The sequence below is a fragment of the Triticum dicoccoides genome, chromosome 3B (assembly GCF_002162155.2).
Source record: "Triticum dicoccoides isolate Atlit2015 ecotype Zavitan chromosome 3B, WEW_v2.0, whole genome shotgun sequence".
NCBI lineage: Eukaryota > Viridiplantae > Streptophyta > Magnoliopsida > Poales > Poaceae > Triticum > Triticum dicoccoides.
Genome location: NC_041385.1, coordinates 660,053,379 through 660,068,012, shown reverse-complemented (window position 1 = coordinate 660,068,012; position 14,634 = coordinate 660,053,379). Strand labels below are relative to the sequence as shown.

Genomic DNA, 14,634 nt, shown 5'->3' with positions numbered 1-14,634 from the left:
AAGATGACCAGAATGAAATTCCTCCTCATCCTCCTACCAACACGACAATGGAAGCTAAATGGCGTTCCACCATTCTCTAGAAGCAATTGTCGTTATGCTGCGACAGGGCGCCACCCTTCTTGGCGTTGACATTCTCCTTGGAGTCTTACATCATCTTCAACACCAGGTGTAAAAAAATCACGACCATAGGGTGTTACCATCAACACGCACCCATTTATTGTTTTAAGACTTGGCAGTTGGTTTGTTGCAAGCAATTGGCAAATGATGGTAAGTGCAAGAGGTTTTTTTTCTTAGAAAAGAAGGATCGCTCATGGCCTCTGATTCTCACAGCCATAAGAGTATGAGGGTTGATGATCACTGATGACCAACAAGTATATGGGATATATCATAGTCCTTTCAATAAGTAAGAGTGTCGAACCCAATTAGGAGCAGAAGGAAATGATAAGCGGTTTTCAGCAAGGTATTCTCTGCAAGCATTGAAATTATCGGTAAGAGAGAGTTTTGTGATAAGATAATTCGTAACGGGTAACAAGTAACAAAAGTAACTAAGGTGCAGCAAGGTGGCCCAATCCTTTTTGTAGCAAACGACAAGCCTGGACGAACTCTTATAGAATGCAAAGCGCTCCCGAGGACGCATGGGAATTACTGTCCAGTTAGTTTTCATCATGCTCATATGATTCACGTTCGTTACTTTGATAATTTGATATGTAGGTGGACCGGTGCTTGTGTGCTGTCCTTACTTGGACAAGCCTCCCACTTATGGTTAACCCCTCTCGCAAGCATCTGCAACTATGAAATAAGAATTAATATAAATCTAACCATAGCATGAAACATGTGGACCGAAATCAACCCCTTACGAAGCAACGCATAAACTAGGGTTTAAGCTTCTGTCACTCTAGCAACCCATCATCTACTTAATACTTCCCAATGCCTTCCCCTAGGCCCAAATCATAGTGAAATGTCATGTAGTCGACGCTCACATAACACCACTAGAGGAGAGACAACATACATCTCATCAAAATATCGAACGAATACCAAATTCACATGATTACTTATAACAAAACTTCTCCCATGTCCTTAGGAACAAACGTAACTAGTCACAAAGCATATTCATGTTCATAATCAGAGGAGTATTAATTATCATTAAGGATCTGAACATATGATCTTCCACCGAATAAACCAACTAGCGGCAACTACAAGGAGTAATCAACACTACTAGCAACCCACAGGTACCAATCTGAGGTTTTGAGAAAAAGACCGGATACAAGAGATGAACTAGGGTTTGAGAGGAGATGGTTCTGATGAAGATATTGATGGAGATTGACCCCCTCTCGGTGAGAGGACCATTGGTGATGACGATGGCTTCGATTTCCCCCTACGAGAGGGAAGTTTCCCCGGCATAACAGCTCCGCCGGAGCCCTAGATTGCTTCTGCCCGGGTTCTGCCTCGAGACGGCGGCGCTTCGTCCCGAAAGTTTCCTCTTGTTTTTTTCTAGATCAAAACAAATCATATAGCAGAAGATGGGCACCGGAGGCCTGCTAGGGGGCCCACAAGATAGGGGGTGCGCCCCCACCCTTGTGCCTTCCTGGTGGGGCCCCTCTAGTACTTTCTTCGCCCAATATTTTTTATTAATTCCAAAATAATTCTCTATGAAGTTTCAGGACTTTTGGAGTTGTACAGAATAGGTCTCTCAGATTTGCTCCTTTTCCAGTCCAGAATTCCTGCTGCCGGCATTCTCCCTCTTCATGTAAACCTTGTATAATAAAAGAGAAAAGGCATAAGTATTGTGCTATAATGTGTAATAACTGCCCATAATGCAATAAATATCAATATAAAAGCATGATGCAGAATGGACGTATCAATCACCGTCATGGTTAGCCAATCAGGGAGCACAACTAAAGGCTAGCTGGACGCTCAAGCAGCGAGCCGCAATGGAGAGGAAAGGGGACCAACTACCCAAGCATTGCGATGAATGAGCACTATCAAATCTCATGGAATCCCATTTGGCCGGTGATTTGAATAGCTCAAATTCCATTAGATTTAAAAACTATTTGAATAGCTTTCACGGACACGAGAAGTGCATCCATGTGACTAAATTCAACTCGTGTGTCTCCACTTCTTGAGAAGAGAGAAAAGGTGAAGTAGACCACACACATAGCATTGCATCATAATAAAGCGCGAGTACACATCAACATATTGCTAACTTTCTTTTGTTCCGTTTCTCTAATGTTTCTCACAAATGTATCATCACCTATATATAAATACTAATAACAACACAAGTTCACTTGCTTGACCAGATAAATACTGACATTTTGGTCCTTTTGGGTTTTAGGTAGCACTAGGAAATGACTATATGATGCTGTTCCGAAAAGAAAAGCTAACTACTATCAACTCTCACAGGATTTCGTCTGACCACTGATTTGAATAGCTTAAATTTCATTGGATTTAATAACTATTTGAATGGAAGAAATTTCACTTACGCGACAAAGTGCGCCTACATGACTAAACTCAACTCATGTGTCATCTCGACTTCTTCAGAAGATAGAAAAGGCAAAGACTCCAGCATACACAGGTACACACATAGCATTGCATCATATTAAAGCGCGAGTACACATGACACAAAGTATGGTCCCAAGCTCATATGCTCTATAATGAACAATAAAATCAAAACAAGTAAAAAAAAGCTGAATTTTTAGGTGCAAACTTTGACAAATGTTCTCAATGCTTGCAAATTTTATCCTGAAATTATATTCTTCGAAGTCATAGTAAAAAAACAAAATCGACACTCTAGAAATGCGATTTTCGAAAGCATTTTCAAGTTTTATGTTTTTTTCATGACTTCCACGAATGTTATTCAGGATGAAATTTGCAAGCACCGAGAACATTTGTCAAGTTTTACACCCAAAAAATTCAAAATTTATTGAAGTTTTCTTTATCATTTTTTTGAATTTACTATTCATCCTGAACTCAACTGAGCGCAGAAGTAGAAGGGGACTTTCGGAGTACACATCAACATATTGCTAATTTTCTTTTGTTCCATTTGTATGAAGTTTCTGTCAAACCCATCATCACCTATAAATAGTAACAGCAACACAAGTTTACTTGCTTGACCAGATAAACACTTATATTTGGGTCCTTATGGATTTTAGTTACCACTACTAAATTAATAAATCATCCTACTTTGAAAAGAACAGGTAACTAGTATAAACACCACAATTGTCGCTGTTGCAGTTCCATCAAACACACAAAACAACCAGACTTCAAGTCCTCCTCCTGCCAGCACGGCTATGGAAGTTGAATGGCGGGTCACCGTTCACCAGATGAAGCTACCATAGGGCCGTGACAGGGTGTCATCCTTCCTGGCGTTGACGTTCTCCTTTGACTATTCCATCTTCTTCACCGATAATAAAAAAAATCACGACCACAGGGTGTTACCATCAGCGTGCGCGCACACACACATTAACTGCTTTAAGATTTGGCAATTAGCTTCTTGCAAGCAATTGGCGAATGTTGGTAAGGAGTATTTTTTTTCCTGAGAAAAAAGAGGATCACCCCTAGCCTCCGATGCATAGAGCTGTAAGAATATGAAGGTTGATGATAGCCATCATGGTTGGCCAACCAAGGAGCGCAACTGAAGGCTAGCTAGACCCTCAAGCATCAAGCTATGGTGGAGGCCTAGAGGGGAAAGGGACTCTACTACCCAAGCATTGCGATGCGTGACCACCCGTCAAGTCTCACGGGATCTTGTGTGGCCACTTATTTGAATAGCTCAAATTTCACTAGATTTAAAAACTATTTGAATGGCTCAAATTTCACAGACGTAGTAAAGTACATCTACGTGACTAAACTCTTAACTCGAAAGCAAAGGTGACCCCCCACCCCCCACACACACACCAGAAATTGACCACATACATTGCATCACATCATATTAAAGCGCGAGTACACATCAACATATTGCTAGTTTTCTTTTGTTCCATTTGTCTGAAGTTCTGACAAACCCATATACCTATAAACAATAACAACAACACAAGTTCACTTGCTTGACCAGATAAACACTAACATTTAGGTCCTTATGGTTTTAGGTAGTACTAGTAAATTACTAAACGACCCCACTCAAGAAAGAAAATGTTACTGCTATAAACACCACAATTCCTCCTCATCCTCCAGCGAGCACGGTTATGGAAGCTGGATGGTGGGTCACCGTTCACCAGATGCAGTTGCCGCAGCACCGTGAGAGGGTGCCGCCCTTCTTGGCGTTCACGTTCTCCTTGGACTGTTCTATCATCTTCTCCACCAGCTGTAAAAAATTAAAGATCACCGCCAGAAGGCGTTTCCATCAGCATGCACACATTAACTGTTTTAGGAATTAGAAATTACAATAGATTGTTGCAAGCAATTGGCAAGTGGTGGCGACTGTTGGAGGATTTCCAGGTGATGGTGGGAAGAAGTACATACCATTTGTTTCTTGGTCAGCAGAATTTTCTTCTGCAAACAAAACAATGAAACCGTTTAGTAATGGTAAGAACTGAAAAAGAATATGAAAACTGAATTTTCTCATGATTTTCACTGGTCAGCTGCTCCGTACCACCTCAGCTTTCATTTGTCCGAAGTTTCTGACAAACCCATATACATATAAACAGTACTCCACTAGCTGGTAAAGGATCCTTACGGGTTTTAGGTACTACTAGTAGAAATTATGATACCACTGACAAACACATTTACTAGTAACAACAACACAAGTTCACTTGCTTGACCAGATAAACACTGACATTGGATCCTTACGGGTTTTAGGTACTTCTAGTAAATTATGATACCACCCGCTCCAGAAAGGAAAGGTAACCACAATTCATTCTCATCCTCTTGCCAGCACGGCTATGGAAGTTGAATGGCAGGTCACCTTTCACCAGATGCAGCTGCCGTAGGGCCGCAACAAGGCGCCATCCTTCTTGGCGTTCACGTTCTCCTTGGGCTGCTCCATCATCTTCTCCACCAGCTGTAAGAAAAAAGATCATGGCCACAAGGTGTTTTCATCAGCACACACACATTAACTGCTTTAAGACTTACAAATTAGATTGGTAGAAGCAATTGGCAAGTGGTAGCGAGTGTTCCAGGTGATGGTGGGAAAATGTACATACCATTTTTTTTCTTGGTCAGCAGAATTGTCTTCTGCAACAAAACAATGAAACAGTTTAGTAACGGTAAGAACTCAAAAGAACATGAAAACTGAATTTTCTCATGGTTTTCACTGGTCTGCAGCTCCGTACCTCCTCAGCTTTCAGACGTGCATTCTCCTCCTTGAGGTGGTTCAGTTCAGCTTCAAGCTCCACGGTATAAGCCTATAGGATTGAGAAAGACAGAGACTGCAAGTGTCACCAACATTGTTACCACCGTTGCAGAAATGGCATTGCATAAAAACCAACAATTTTGGCAGCAAGGTAAGTACCTGCTTCCTGGCACACGATCGTGTGGCTGACTCGCGGTTCTTGATCATGCGGCGGTGGCAACGCTCGATACTCCTCTTGCAGGACTGATCATCCGGGGCACCGTGTTTCCGGGCGCCGCCGTTCTCCATCATCGCTCTGTCGCCCATGTAGTTCATCATGTCAGCTTTAGTCATGGCGCTCCTCCCGTCCGACAACCCGTGGCTCACAATACCCACACTGCCTTGACGAGGTGGTGATGGCGGCACCACGAAAATCACTACGTACCCGTTGGGGACAAACCCCATGTCGTCGCCCATCACCTGGAACATGATGTTGGCTAGTGCCATCGGGTACATCATTCGGCCAAGCTGGTGCTCCTGCTGCGCGGGGTTCATCTGTCCATGGACTAAGCCGACTGGCACAGGTGCCTGGCCGCCGGTGCTAGATCCTCGGACCACGCCGACCTTGACAAGGAACTGCTCCAGCGTCTCCTTACAAGTTTTAGGTACTATTAGTAAATTAGTATACAATCCCACTCCGAAAAGAAAAGGTAACTACTATCGACACGAGAACTGTTAGTGCAGTTGCATCAAACACAAAAAATGACCAGAATGTTAGTCCTGCTGATCGTCCTTCCGGCACGGTTATAAAAGCTGAATGGCGGGTCATCCTTAACCAGATGCAGCTCCTGCAATGCCGCGAGAGGGCACCATCGTTCTTGGCATTGACTTTTACCATTTAATATTCCATCATCTTGTCCCCAGGCTGTAATAAAATCACGACCACATGGTTTTAGCATATGCACACTCACATTAATTGTTTTAAGACATGGGAATTAGGTTGTTGCAACTAATTGGCAAATGATGGTAAGTGTAGAAGGGTTTGCTCTGAGAAAAGGAGGATCACCCTGGCCTCCGATACATATAGTCATAAGAGTACGACTATTGATGATCACAGTCATGGTTGGCTAACCAAGGAGCCCAATTGAAGGAAAACCGGACCCTCAAGCAGCGAGCCGCGATGGAGGGGACAGGGGATCGACTACCCAAGCATTGCGATGGGTGACCATCATCTAGTCTCACGGGATCCCCCATAACAACTGATTTGAAAACCTCAAAATTTCACTAGATTTCAAAACTATTTGATAGCTCAACTTTCACCGGTGCGACAAAGTGCGCCTACGTGACTAAACTCAACTCAAGTGCCATCTCCACTTCTTCAGAAGAGAGCAAAGGTGAAGACTCCCACACACATCCGAAATGGACCAAACACATACCATCACATCATATTAAAATGCGAGTACACATCAACATATTACTAATTTTATTTTATTCCATTTGTCTGCAGTTTCTGACAAACCCATCATCACCTATAAACAATAACAACAACTCAAATTCACTTACTTGACTAGATAAACACTGACATTTGGTTCCTTACGGGTTTTAGGTACTAAAATTACTATACCATCCCGCTCCGAAAAGAAATGGTATCTACTATGAAGGAAAGGTTCACAGGATATATTTATTTCAAGCCATTGATGTCCAATGTCTAAGTTGTTACCATGAAGTAGCTGCAAATGACAAAGAAATGCAAAAGTGGAGAGGGCGTGTGTGAAAAATCAGCAAAATCATGGGCCGTGAAAAAAAGTTTGGCTGTGGAGCTTTTCCCTATAGTGTTAAGTAAACAAACATGCCACACGCGAAAGAGATATGTAAATCCATTATGAACAACAAAGTTGTCATTCAAGAAATGTGTATCCACACCTCAAGAGAGAAAAAAGTGCGACCCCTTTGAAAAGGGTTGCCACGAGTTAAGTTTACAATATGCATAGATGGGAGAATGTAAAAAGAAATACCATATAAGGACACTATTTTGAAAGATATTGCGTGACCAAAAAAATCAGGAATAAGTTGCTATGCATGCATATGTAGAGAATGACATTGTGTTTCATAGCAAAAATTTAGCACAAAAAAAGTTAAACATGACTCACAGGTAACACTAAATCCATATATATGTGGATAAAAAAGTTGACATATATGTTGTGTAGTCACAAAATCAGGGGCAAATAAAAATTGTTGGGGTGTACCAAGGATATTGCCATGGAATCTATGTAAAATAGGATACACATAAGTGAACTAGGAATTAATTTAGTGTCACAAATAGTTACCAAAGACATGTGAATAAAGCATGCGGATGAAGTAATTGTGTGCTTCAACTACTTACCTTTGGCGTTGGGCTATGTGGATGAGAATATACCTTCTTTGTTTACCATCACCTATTGCCCCCCTCCGACGATGTTAGTAGGAAATATTCATGTGAGATCAAAAAACTTGTAAGCCATATATATGTCCCTTCTATGAGAGGAAAATCAATATAAAATTGGAGGATTAGAAAATCATGACCACATGGTGTTACCTTGTAAATTGTGTGCATTGACTTTTACCGTGGAATACTCCATCATGTTGTCCCCCAGCTGTAATAAACTCACGACCACAGGGTGTTACCATTAGCACAATCACATTAACTGTTCTAAGACTTGGCAATTAGGTTGTTGCAAGTAATTGGCAAATGATGGTAATTGTAGAAGGGTTTTTTCTGAGAAAAGGAGGATCACCCTGGCCTTTGATACACAGCCATAAGAGTACGAGGGTTGATGATCGCGGTCATGGTTGGGAAAGCAAGGAGCCCCACTTAAGGCTAGCGGGACCCTCAAGCAGCGAGCCGCAATGGAGGGGAAAGGGGATCGACTACCCAAGCATTGCAATGGGTGACCATCGTCTAGTCTCACGGGATCCCGCATAACCACTCATTTGAATACCTCAAATTTCACTAGATTTAAAACTATTTGATAGCTCAAATTTCACCAGTGCGGCAAAGTGCGGCTATGTGACTAAACTCAACTCGAGTGTCATCTGCACCTCTTCAGAAGAGAGCAAAGGTGAATATCCCCCACACACACACACACACTTCATAATGGACCACACACATATCATCGCATCAATTTAAAACACGAGTACACATCAACATATTACTAATTTTCATTTATTTCGTTTGTCTGAAGTTTCTAATAAACCCATCATCACCTATATACAATAAAAACAACTCAAGCTCACTTGCTTGACCAGATAAATACCAACATTTGGGGTTTTAGGTACAAATAATAAATTACTATACCATCCCGCTCCGAAAAGAAATGGTAACTACTATCAACGAAAGGTTCACATGATATATTTATTTCAAGTCATTGATGTCCAATGTCTAAGTTGTTAACATGGAGTAGCTGCAAGAAAAATAAAATGCAAAAGTCGAGAGGGTGTGCGTGAAAAATCAGCAAAATCATGGGGCGTGAAAGAAAAGTTTGGCTGTGGAGCTTGGCCCTATAGAGTTAAGTAAAGCAAACTTGCCACACGCCAAAGAAATATGTAAATCCATTTATGAACAACAAAGTTTTCACTCAAGAAATGTGTATCCACACCTCAAGAGAGAAAAAATCGCCACCCCTTTGCAAAGGAGTGTCATGAGATAAATTTATAGCATGCACATATGGGAGAATGTAAAAAAATACCGTCTAATGACACTACAAAAATGTCGAAATATATCTGTGACCAAAACAATCAGGAATAAGTTGGTAGGCATGCATATATAGAGAATGACATTGTGTTCCATAGCAAAAAATTAACACGAAAAAAGTGAAATGTGTCTCATAGGTAATAACACAAAATCCATATGTGCACAACAAAAGTTGTCATGTGTAGTCACAAAATCAGGAGCAAATAAAAAAATTTGGGTTGTATCAAGGAAATAGCAATTGAATCTATGTAAAATAGGACACACAAACGTAAACTAGGAATTAATTTAATGTCACAGATAGTTGCCAAAGACATGTGAATAAAGCATGCAGATGAAGTAACTGTGTGCATAGACTAATTACCTTCGGTGTTGGGCTATGTGGATGAGAATCTTCTTTTTATACCATCACCTATAGCCTCCTGGGACGATGTTAGTAGGAAAGATCCATGTGAGATCAAAAAACTTGTAAACCATATATATGTACCTTCCATGAGAGGAAAATCAATAGAAAATTGGAGGATTAGAAAATCACGACCACAGGGTGTTACCATGAAAATTGTGTGCATTGAATTTTACCATGGAATATTCCATCGTGTTGTCCCCTCGTTGTAATAAAATCACAACCACATGGTGTTACCATCAGCACACTCACATTAATGATTTTAAGACTTGGCAATTAGGTTATTGCAAGTAACTGGCAAATGATGGTAGGTGTAAAAGGGCTTTTAACAAAAAAAGGAGGATCACCCTGGCCTCCTATACACACAACCATAAGAGTACGAGGTTGATGCTTGCAGTCATGGTTGGCTCATGAGGGAGCCCAACTAAAGGCTAGCCGGACCCTCAAGTAGCAAGCCGCGACGGAGAGGAAAGAGGATCGACTACCCAAGCATTGCAATGGGTGACCATCGTCTAGTCTCATGGGATCCTATTTAACCACTGATTTGAATACCTCAAATTTCACATGATTTAAAAACTATTTGATAGCTCAAATTTCACTGATGCGGCAAAGTGCACCTACGTGACTAAAATAAACTCGAGTGTCATCTCCACTTCTTGAGAAGAGAGCAAAGGTGAAGACTCCCACACATACATCCGAAATGGACCACACACATAGCATCGCATCATATTAAAATGCGAGTACATATCAAGATATTACTAATTTTCTTTTATTCCGTTTGTCTGATGTTTCTGACAAACCCATCATCACCTGTAAACAATAACAACAACTCAAGTTCACTTGCTTGACCAGATAAACATTGACATTTGGGTCCTTGTGGGTTTTACGTACTACTAGTAAATTACTATACCATCCTGCTCAGAAGAGAAATGGTAACTACTATCAAAACTGCAGTTGTCGTTGCGGTCGCATCAAACACACAAAATGTCCAGAATGAAAGTCCTCCTCGTCCTCCTGCCAGTACAACTATGGAAGTTTAAAGGTGGATCACCAGTCACTAGATGCAGTTGCTGCAGTGCCCTGACATGGTGCCACGCTTCTTGGCGTTGACATTATCCTTGGACTATTCCATCATCTTCTCCACCAGATGTAAAAATATATCAAGGCCACAAGATGTTACCATCAGCACACACACATTTATTGTTTGTAGATTTTTCAAATAGGTTGTTGCAAGCAATTTCCAAATGATGGTAAGTGTAGGAGGTTTTTTTTTCTTAGAAATGGATGATCACCCCTGTCCTCCAATGCACATAGTCATATGAGTATGCGGGTTGATGATCGCTGTCATGTTTAGCCAACCAGGGAGCGCCTGAAGGCCAGCCGAACCCACAACCAGTGAGCCGCGGTAGAGGAGAAAGCGAATCGATTGCCCAAGCATTGTGATGGGTGACTACCGTCAGTCTCACGGGGCCCCGTGTGACCACTTATTTGAATAGCTCAAACTTCGCTGGATTTAAAAACTATTTGACTAACTCAAATTTCACAAAAGCGAGAAAGTGCGAGTATGTGACTAAACTCAATTCGTGTGTCATCTAGACTTCTTCAGAAGAGAGCAAAGGCGAAGACTCCCACAAACACTTCCAAAATGAAACACACGCATAGCATCCCATCATATTAAAGCGCGAGTACACATCAACATATTGCTAATTTTGTTTTTCCATTTAATTGAAGTGTCTGACAAACCCATCATCACCTATAAACTTTAACAACAACACAAGCAATTGGGTTGTTGCAAGCAATTGTCAAGTGATGGTGAGTGCAGGAGGATTTTTTTTCTTAGAAAAGGAGGATCACTCTTGGCCTCTGATGCACACAACCATAAGAGTATGAGGGTTGATGATCGCCGTCATGGTTGGCCAACCGGGGAGCACAACTAAAGGTCAGTCGGACCCTCAAGCAGTGAGCCGCGATGGAGAGGAAAGGGATTGACTACCCAAGCATTGCAATGGATGACCATCGTCAAGTCTCATGGAATCCCGTGTGACCAGTGACTTGAATAGCTCAAATTTCACTGGATTTAAAAACTATTTGAATAGCCGCAATTTCACCGACGCGACAAATTGCGCCTACATGACTAAATTCAACTCATGTGTCATATCCACTTCTTGAGAAGAGAGGAAAAACAAAAACTCTCACACTCATCTCCGAAATAGACCACACACATTGCATCGCATCGTATTATAGCGCGAGTGCAGATCAACATATTGCAAACTTTGTTTTGTTTGTGTAGGGGAATGTAGTAATTCAAAAAAATTCCTACGATCACGCAAGATCTATCTAGGAGATGCATAGCAACATATGGAGAGTGTGTCCATGTACCCTCATAGACCGAAAGCGGAAGCGTTTAGTAACGCAGTTGATGTAGTCGAACGTCTTCACGATCCAACCGATCCAAGTACCGAATGTACAGCACCTCCGTGTTCAACACACGTTCAGCACGATAACGTCCCTCGTGCTCTCGATCCAATTGAGGACGAGGGAGAGTTTCGTTAGCACGACGGCGTGGCGACGGTGATGATGAAGTTACCGGCGCAGGGCTTGGCCTAAGCACTATGATGTTATGATCGAGGTGTTAAACTGGGGAGGGGGCACCGCACATAGCTAAGAGATTGTCTGTTGTGCTTTGGGGTGCCCCCTTCCCCCGTATATAAAGGAGGATAGGGGGAGGCCGGCCGGCCCTGTAGGGCGAGCCAATAGGGAGGAGTCCTACTAGGACTCCAAGCCCTAGTAGGATTCCCCTTGGTGGAAGGGGGAAGAAGGAAGGGAGAGGGATAGGGAAAGGGGGGTCGCGCCCCCTCCCCTAGTCCTATTCGGACTCCCCATGGGGGGGGCACACCACCCCCTTGTGGGTTGTCCCCTCTCTGCACTATGGCGCATGTTGGCCCATTGCTTCCCCGGGGGGTTCTGGTAACCCCTCCGGCACTCCGTTTTTACCCGGTACCTGTCGAAACTCTTTCGGTGTCCGAATAACATCGTCCAATATATCATTATTTATGTCTCGACCATTTCGAGACTCCTCGTCATGTCCGTGATCTCATCCGGGACTCCAAACAAACTTCGGTCATCAAATCACATAACTCATAATACTAATCATCATCGAATGTTAAGCGTGCGGACCCTACGTGTTCGAGAACTATGTCGACATGATCGAGACACATCTCCGATCAATAACCAATAGTGGAACCTGGATGCTCATATTGGCTCCTACATATTCTATGAAGATCTTTATCGATCAAACCGCACAACAATACACGTTGTTCCGTTTGTCATCGGTATGTTACTTTCCCGAGATTCGATCGTCGGTATCTTCATACCTAGTTCAATCTCATTACCGACAAGTCTCTTTACTCGTTTCGCAATGCTTCATCGCGCAACTAACTCATTAGTCACATTGCTTGCAAGGCTAATAGTGATGAGCATTATCGAGAGGGCCCAGAGATACCTCTCTGATACGCGGAGTGACAAATCCTAATCTCGATCTATGTCAACCCAACAAACACCTTCGGAGACACCTATAGAGCATCTTTATAATCACTCAGTTACGTTGTGACGTTTGATAGCACACAAGGTGTTCCTCCGGTATTCGGGAGTTGCATAATATCATAGTCAGAGGAACATGTATAAATCATGAGGAAAGCATTAGCAACAGAACTTATTGATCATTATGCTAAGCTAACGGACGGGTCTTGTCCATCACATCATTCTCTAATGATGTGATCCCGTTCATCAAATGACAACACATGTCTATGGTCAGGAAACATAACCATCTTTGATTAACGAGCTAGTCAAGTAGTGGCATACTAGGGACACTTTGTTTTGTCTATGTATTCACACATGTACTAAGTTTCCGGTTAATACAATTCTAGCATGAATAATAAACATTTACCATGATATATGGAAATATAAATAACAACTTTATTATTGCCTCTAGGGCATATTTCCTTCAGTCTCCCACTTGCACTAGAGGCAATAATCTAGTTCACATCGCCATGTGATTTAACACTAATAGTGCACATCTATATGTGATTAACACCCATAGTTCACATCGCCATGTGACCAACAAGCAATGGGTTTACTAGAGTCAATAATCTATTTCACATCGCTATGTGATTAACACCCAAAGAGTACTAAGGTGTGATGATGTTTTGCTTGTGAGAGAAGTTTAGTCAACGGGTCTGCTAAATTTAGAGACATATGTATTTTGCAAATATTCTATGTTTACAATGCTCTGCATGGAGCTACTCTAGCTAATTGCTCCCACTTTCAATATGTATCCAGATTGAGACTCAGAGTCATCTGGATTGGTGTAAAGCTTACATCAATGTAACTCTTTATGATGAACTCTTTATCACCTCCATAACCGAGAAATACTTCCTTAGTCCTCTTACGTAACTAAGGATAACTTTGATCGCTATACAGTGATCCACTCCTGGATCACTATGGTACCCCCCTTGCCAAACTCATAGCAAGGCACACAACTGGTATGGTACATAACATGGCATACTTTATAGAACCTATGACTGAGGCATAGGGAATGACTTTCATTCTCTTTTTATCTTCTGCCGTGGTCGGGCTTTGTGTATTACTCAACTTTACACCTTGTAATATCGGCGAGGACTCCTTCTTTGACTGATCTATTTTGAACTCTTTTAAAATCTTGTCAAGGTATGTACTCATTGAAAAATCTTATCAAGTGTCTTGATCTATCTCTATAGATCTTGATACCCAATATGTAAGAAGCTTCACCGAGGTCTTTCTTTGAAAATCTCCTTTCAAACTCTCCTTTATACTTTCCAGAAAATTCAACATCATTTCCGATCAACAATATGTCATTCACATATACTTATCAGAAAGGGTGTAGTGCTCCCACTCACTTTCTTGTAAATACAGGCTTCACCGCAAGTCTGTATAAAACTATATGCTTTGATCAACTCATCAAAGAGTATATTCCAACTCCGAGATGCTTGCAATAGTCCATAGATGGATTGCTAGAGTTTGCACACCTTTTTAGTACCTTTAGGTTCGACAAAACCTTCAGGTTGCATCATATACAACACTTCTTGAAGAAATATCCATTTAAGGAATGCAGTTTTGACATCCATTTGCTAGATTTCATAATATATGGCAATTGCTAACATGATTCGGACGGATTTAAGCATCGCTACAGTTGAGAAAATCTCA

At 41.7% G+C, this 14,634-nt stretch overlaps 1 protein-coding gene across 1 annotated transcript; it reads right to left on the bottom strand.

The window, feature by feature from the left end:
* Positions 1 to 3,957: 3,957 nt before the first annotated feature.
* On the bottom strand, positions 3,958 to 6,161 carry LOC119279769 (bZIP transcription factor ABI5 homolog). Its single transcript, XM_037560897.1, has 6 exons — positions 5,982 to 6,161; positions 5,444 to 5,914; positions 5,265 to 5,336; positions 4,456 to 4,485; positions 4,209 to 4,297; positions 3,958 to 4,006 (listed from the first exon to the last, which is right to left on the bottom strand). The coding sequence occupies exons 1-6, from the start codon at positions 6,159 to 6,161 to the stop codon at positions 3,958 to 3,960; spliced, it is 891 nt and encodes a 296-aa protein (XP_037416794.1).
* Positions 6,162 to 14,634: the final 8,473 nt, after the last annotated feature.

Bases quoted from the DNA above. Each gene is read 5' to 3' on its own strand.
- LOC119279769 (XM_037560897.1), bottom strand. From the start codon at position 6,161: ATGGTAAAAGTCAATGCCAAGAACGATGGTGCCCTCTCGCGGCATTGC. The intron at 5,337-5,443 runs GTACTTACCTTG...TCAATCCTATAG, and splicing joins GATCGTGTGCCAGGAAGCAG to GCTTATACCGTGGAGCTTGA. The intron at 4,007-4,208 runs GTGAACGGTGAC...TATTGTTTATAG, and splicing joins TGCTGCGGCAACTGCATCTG to GTATATGGGTTTGTCAGAAC.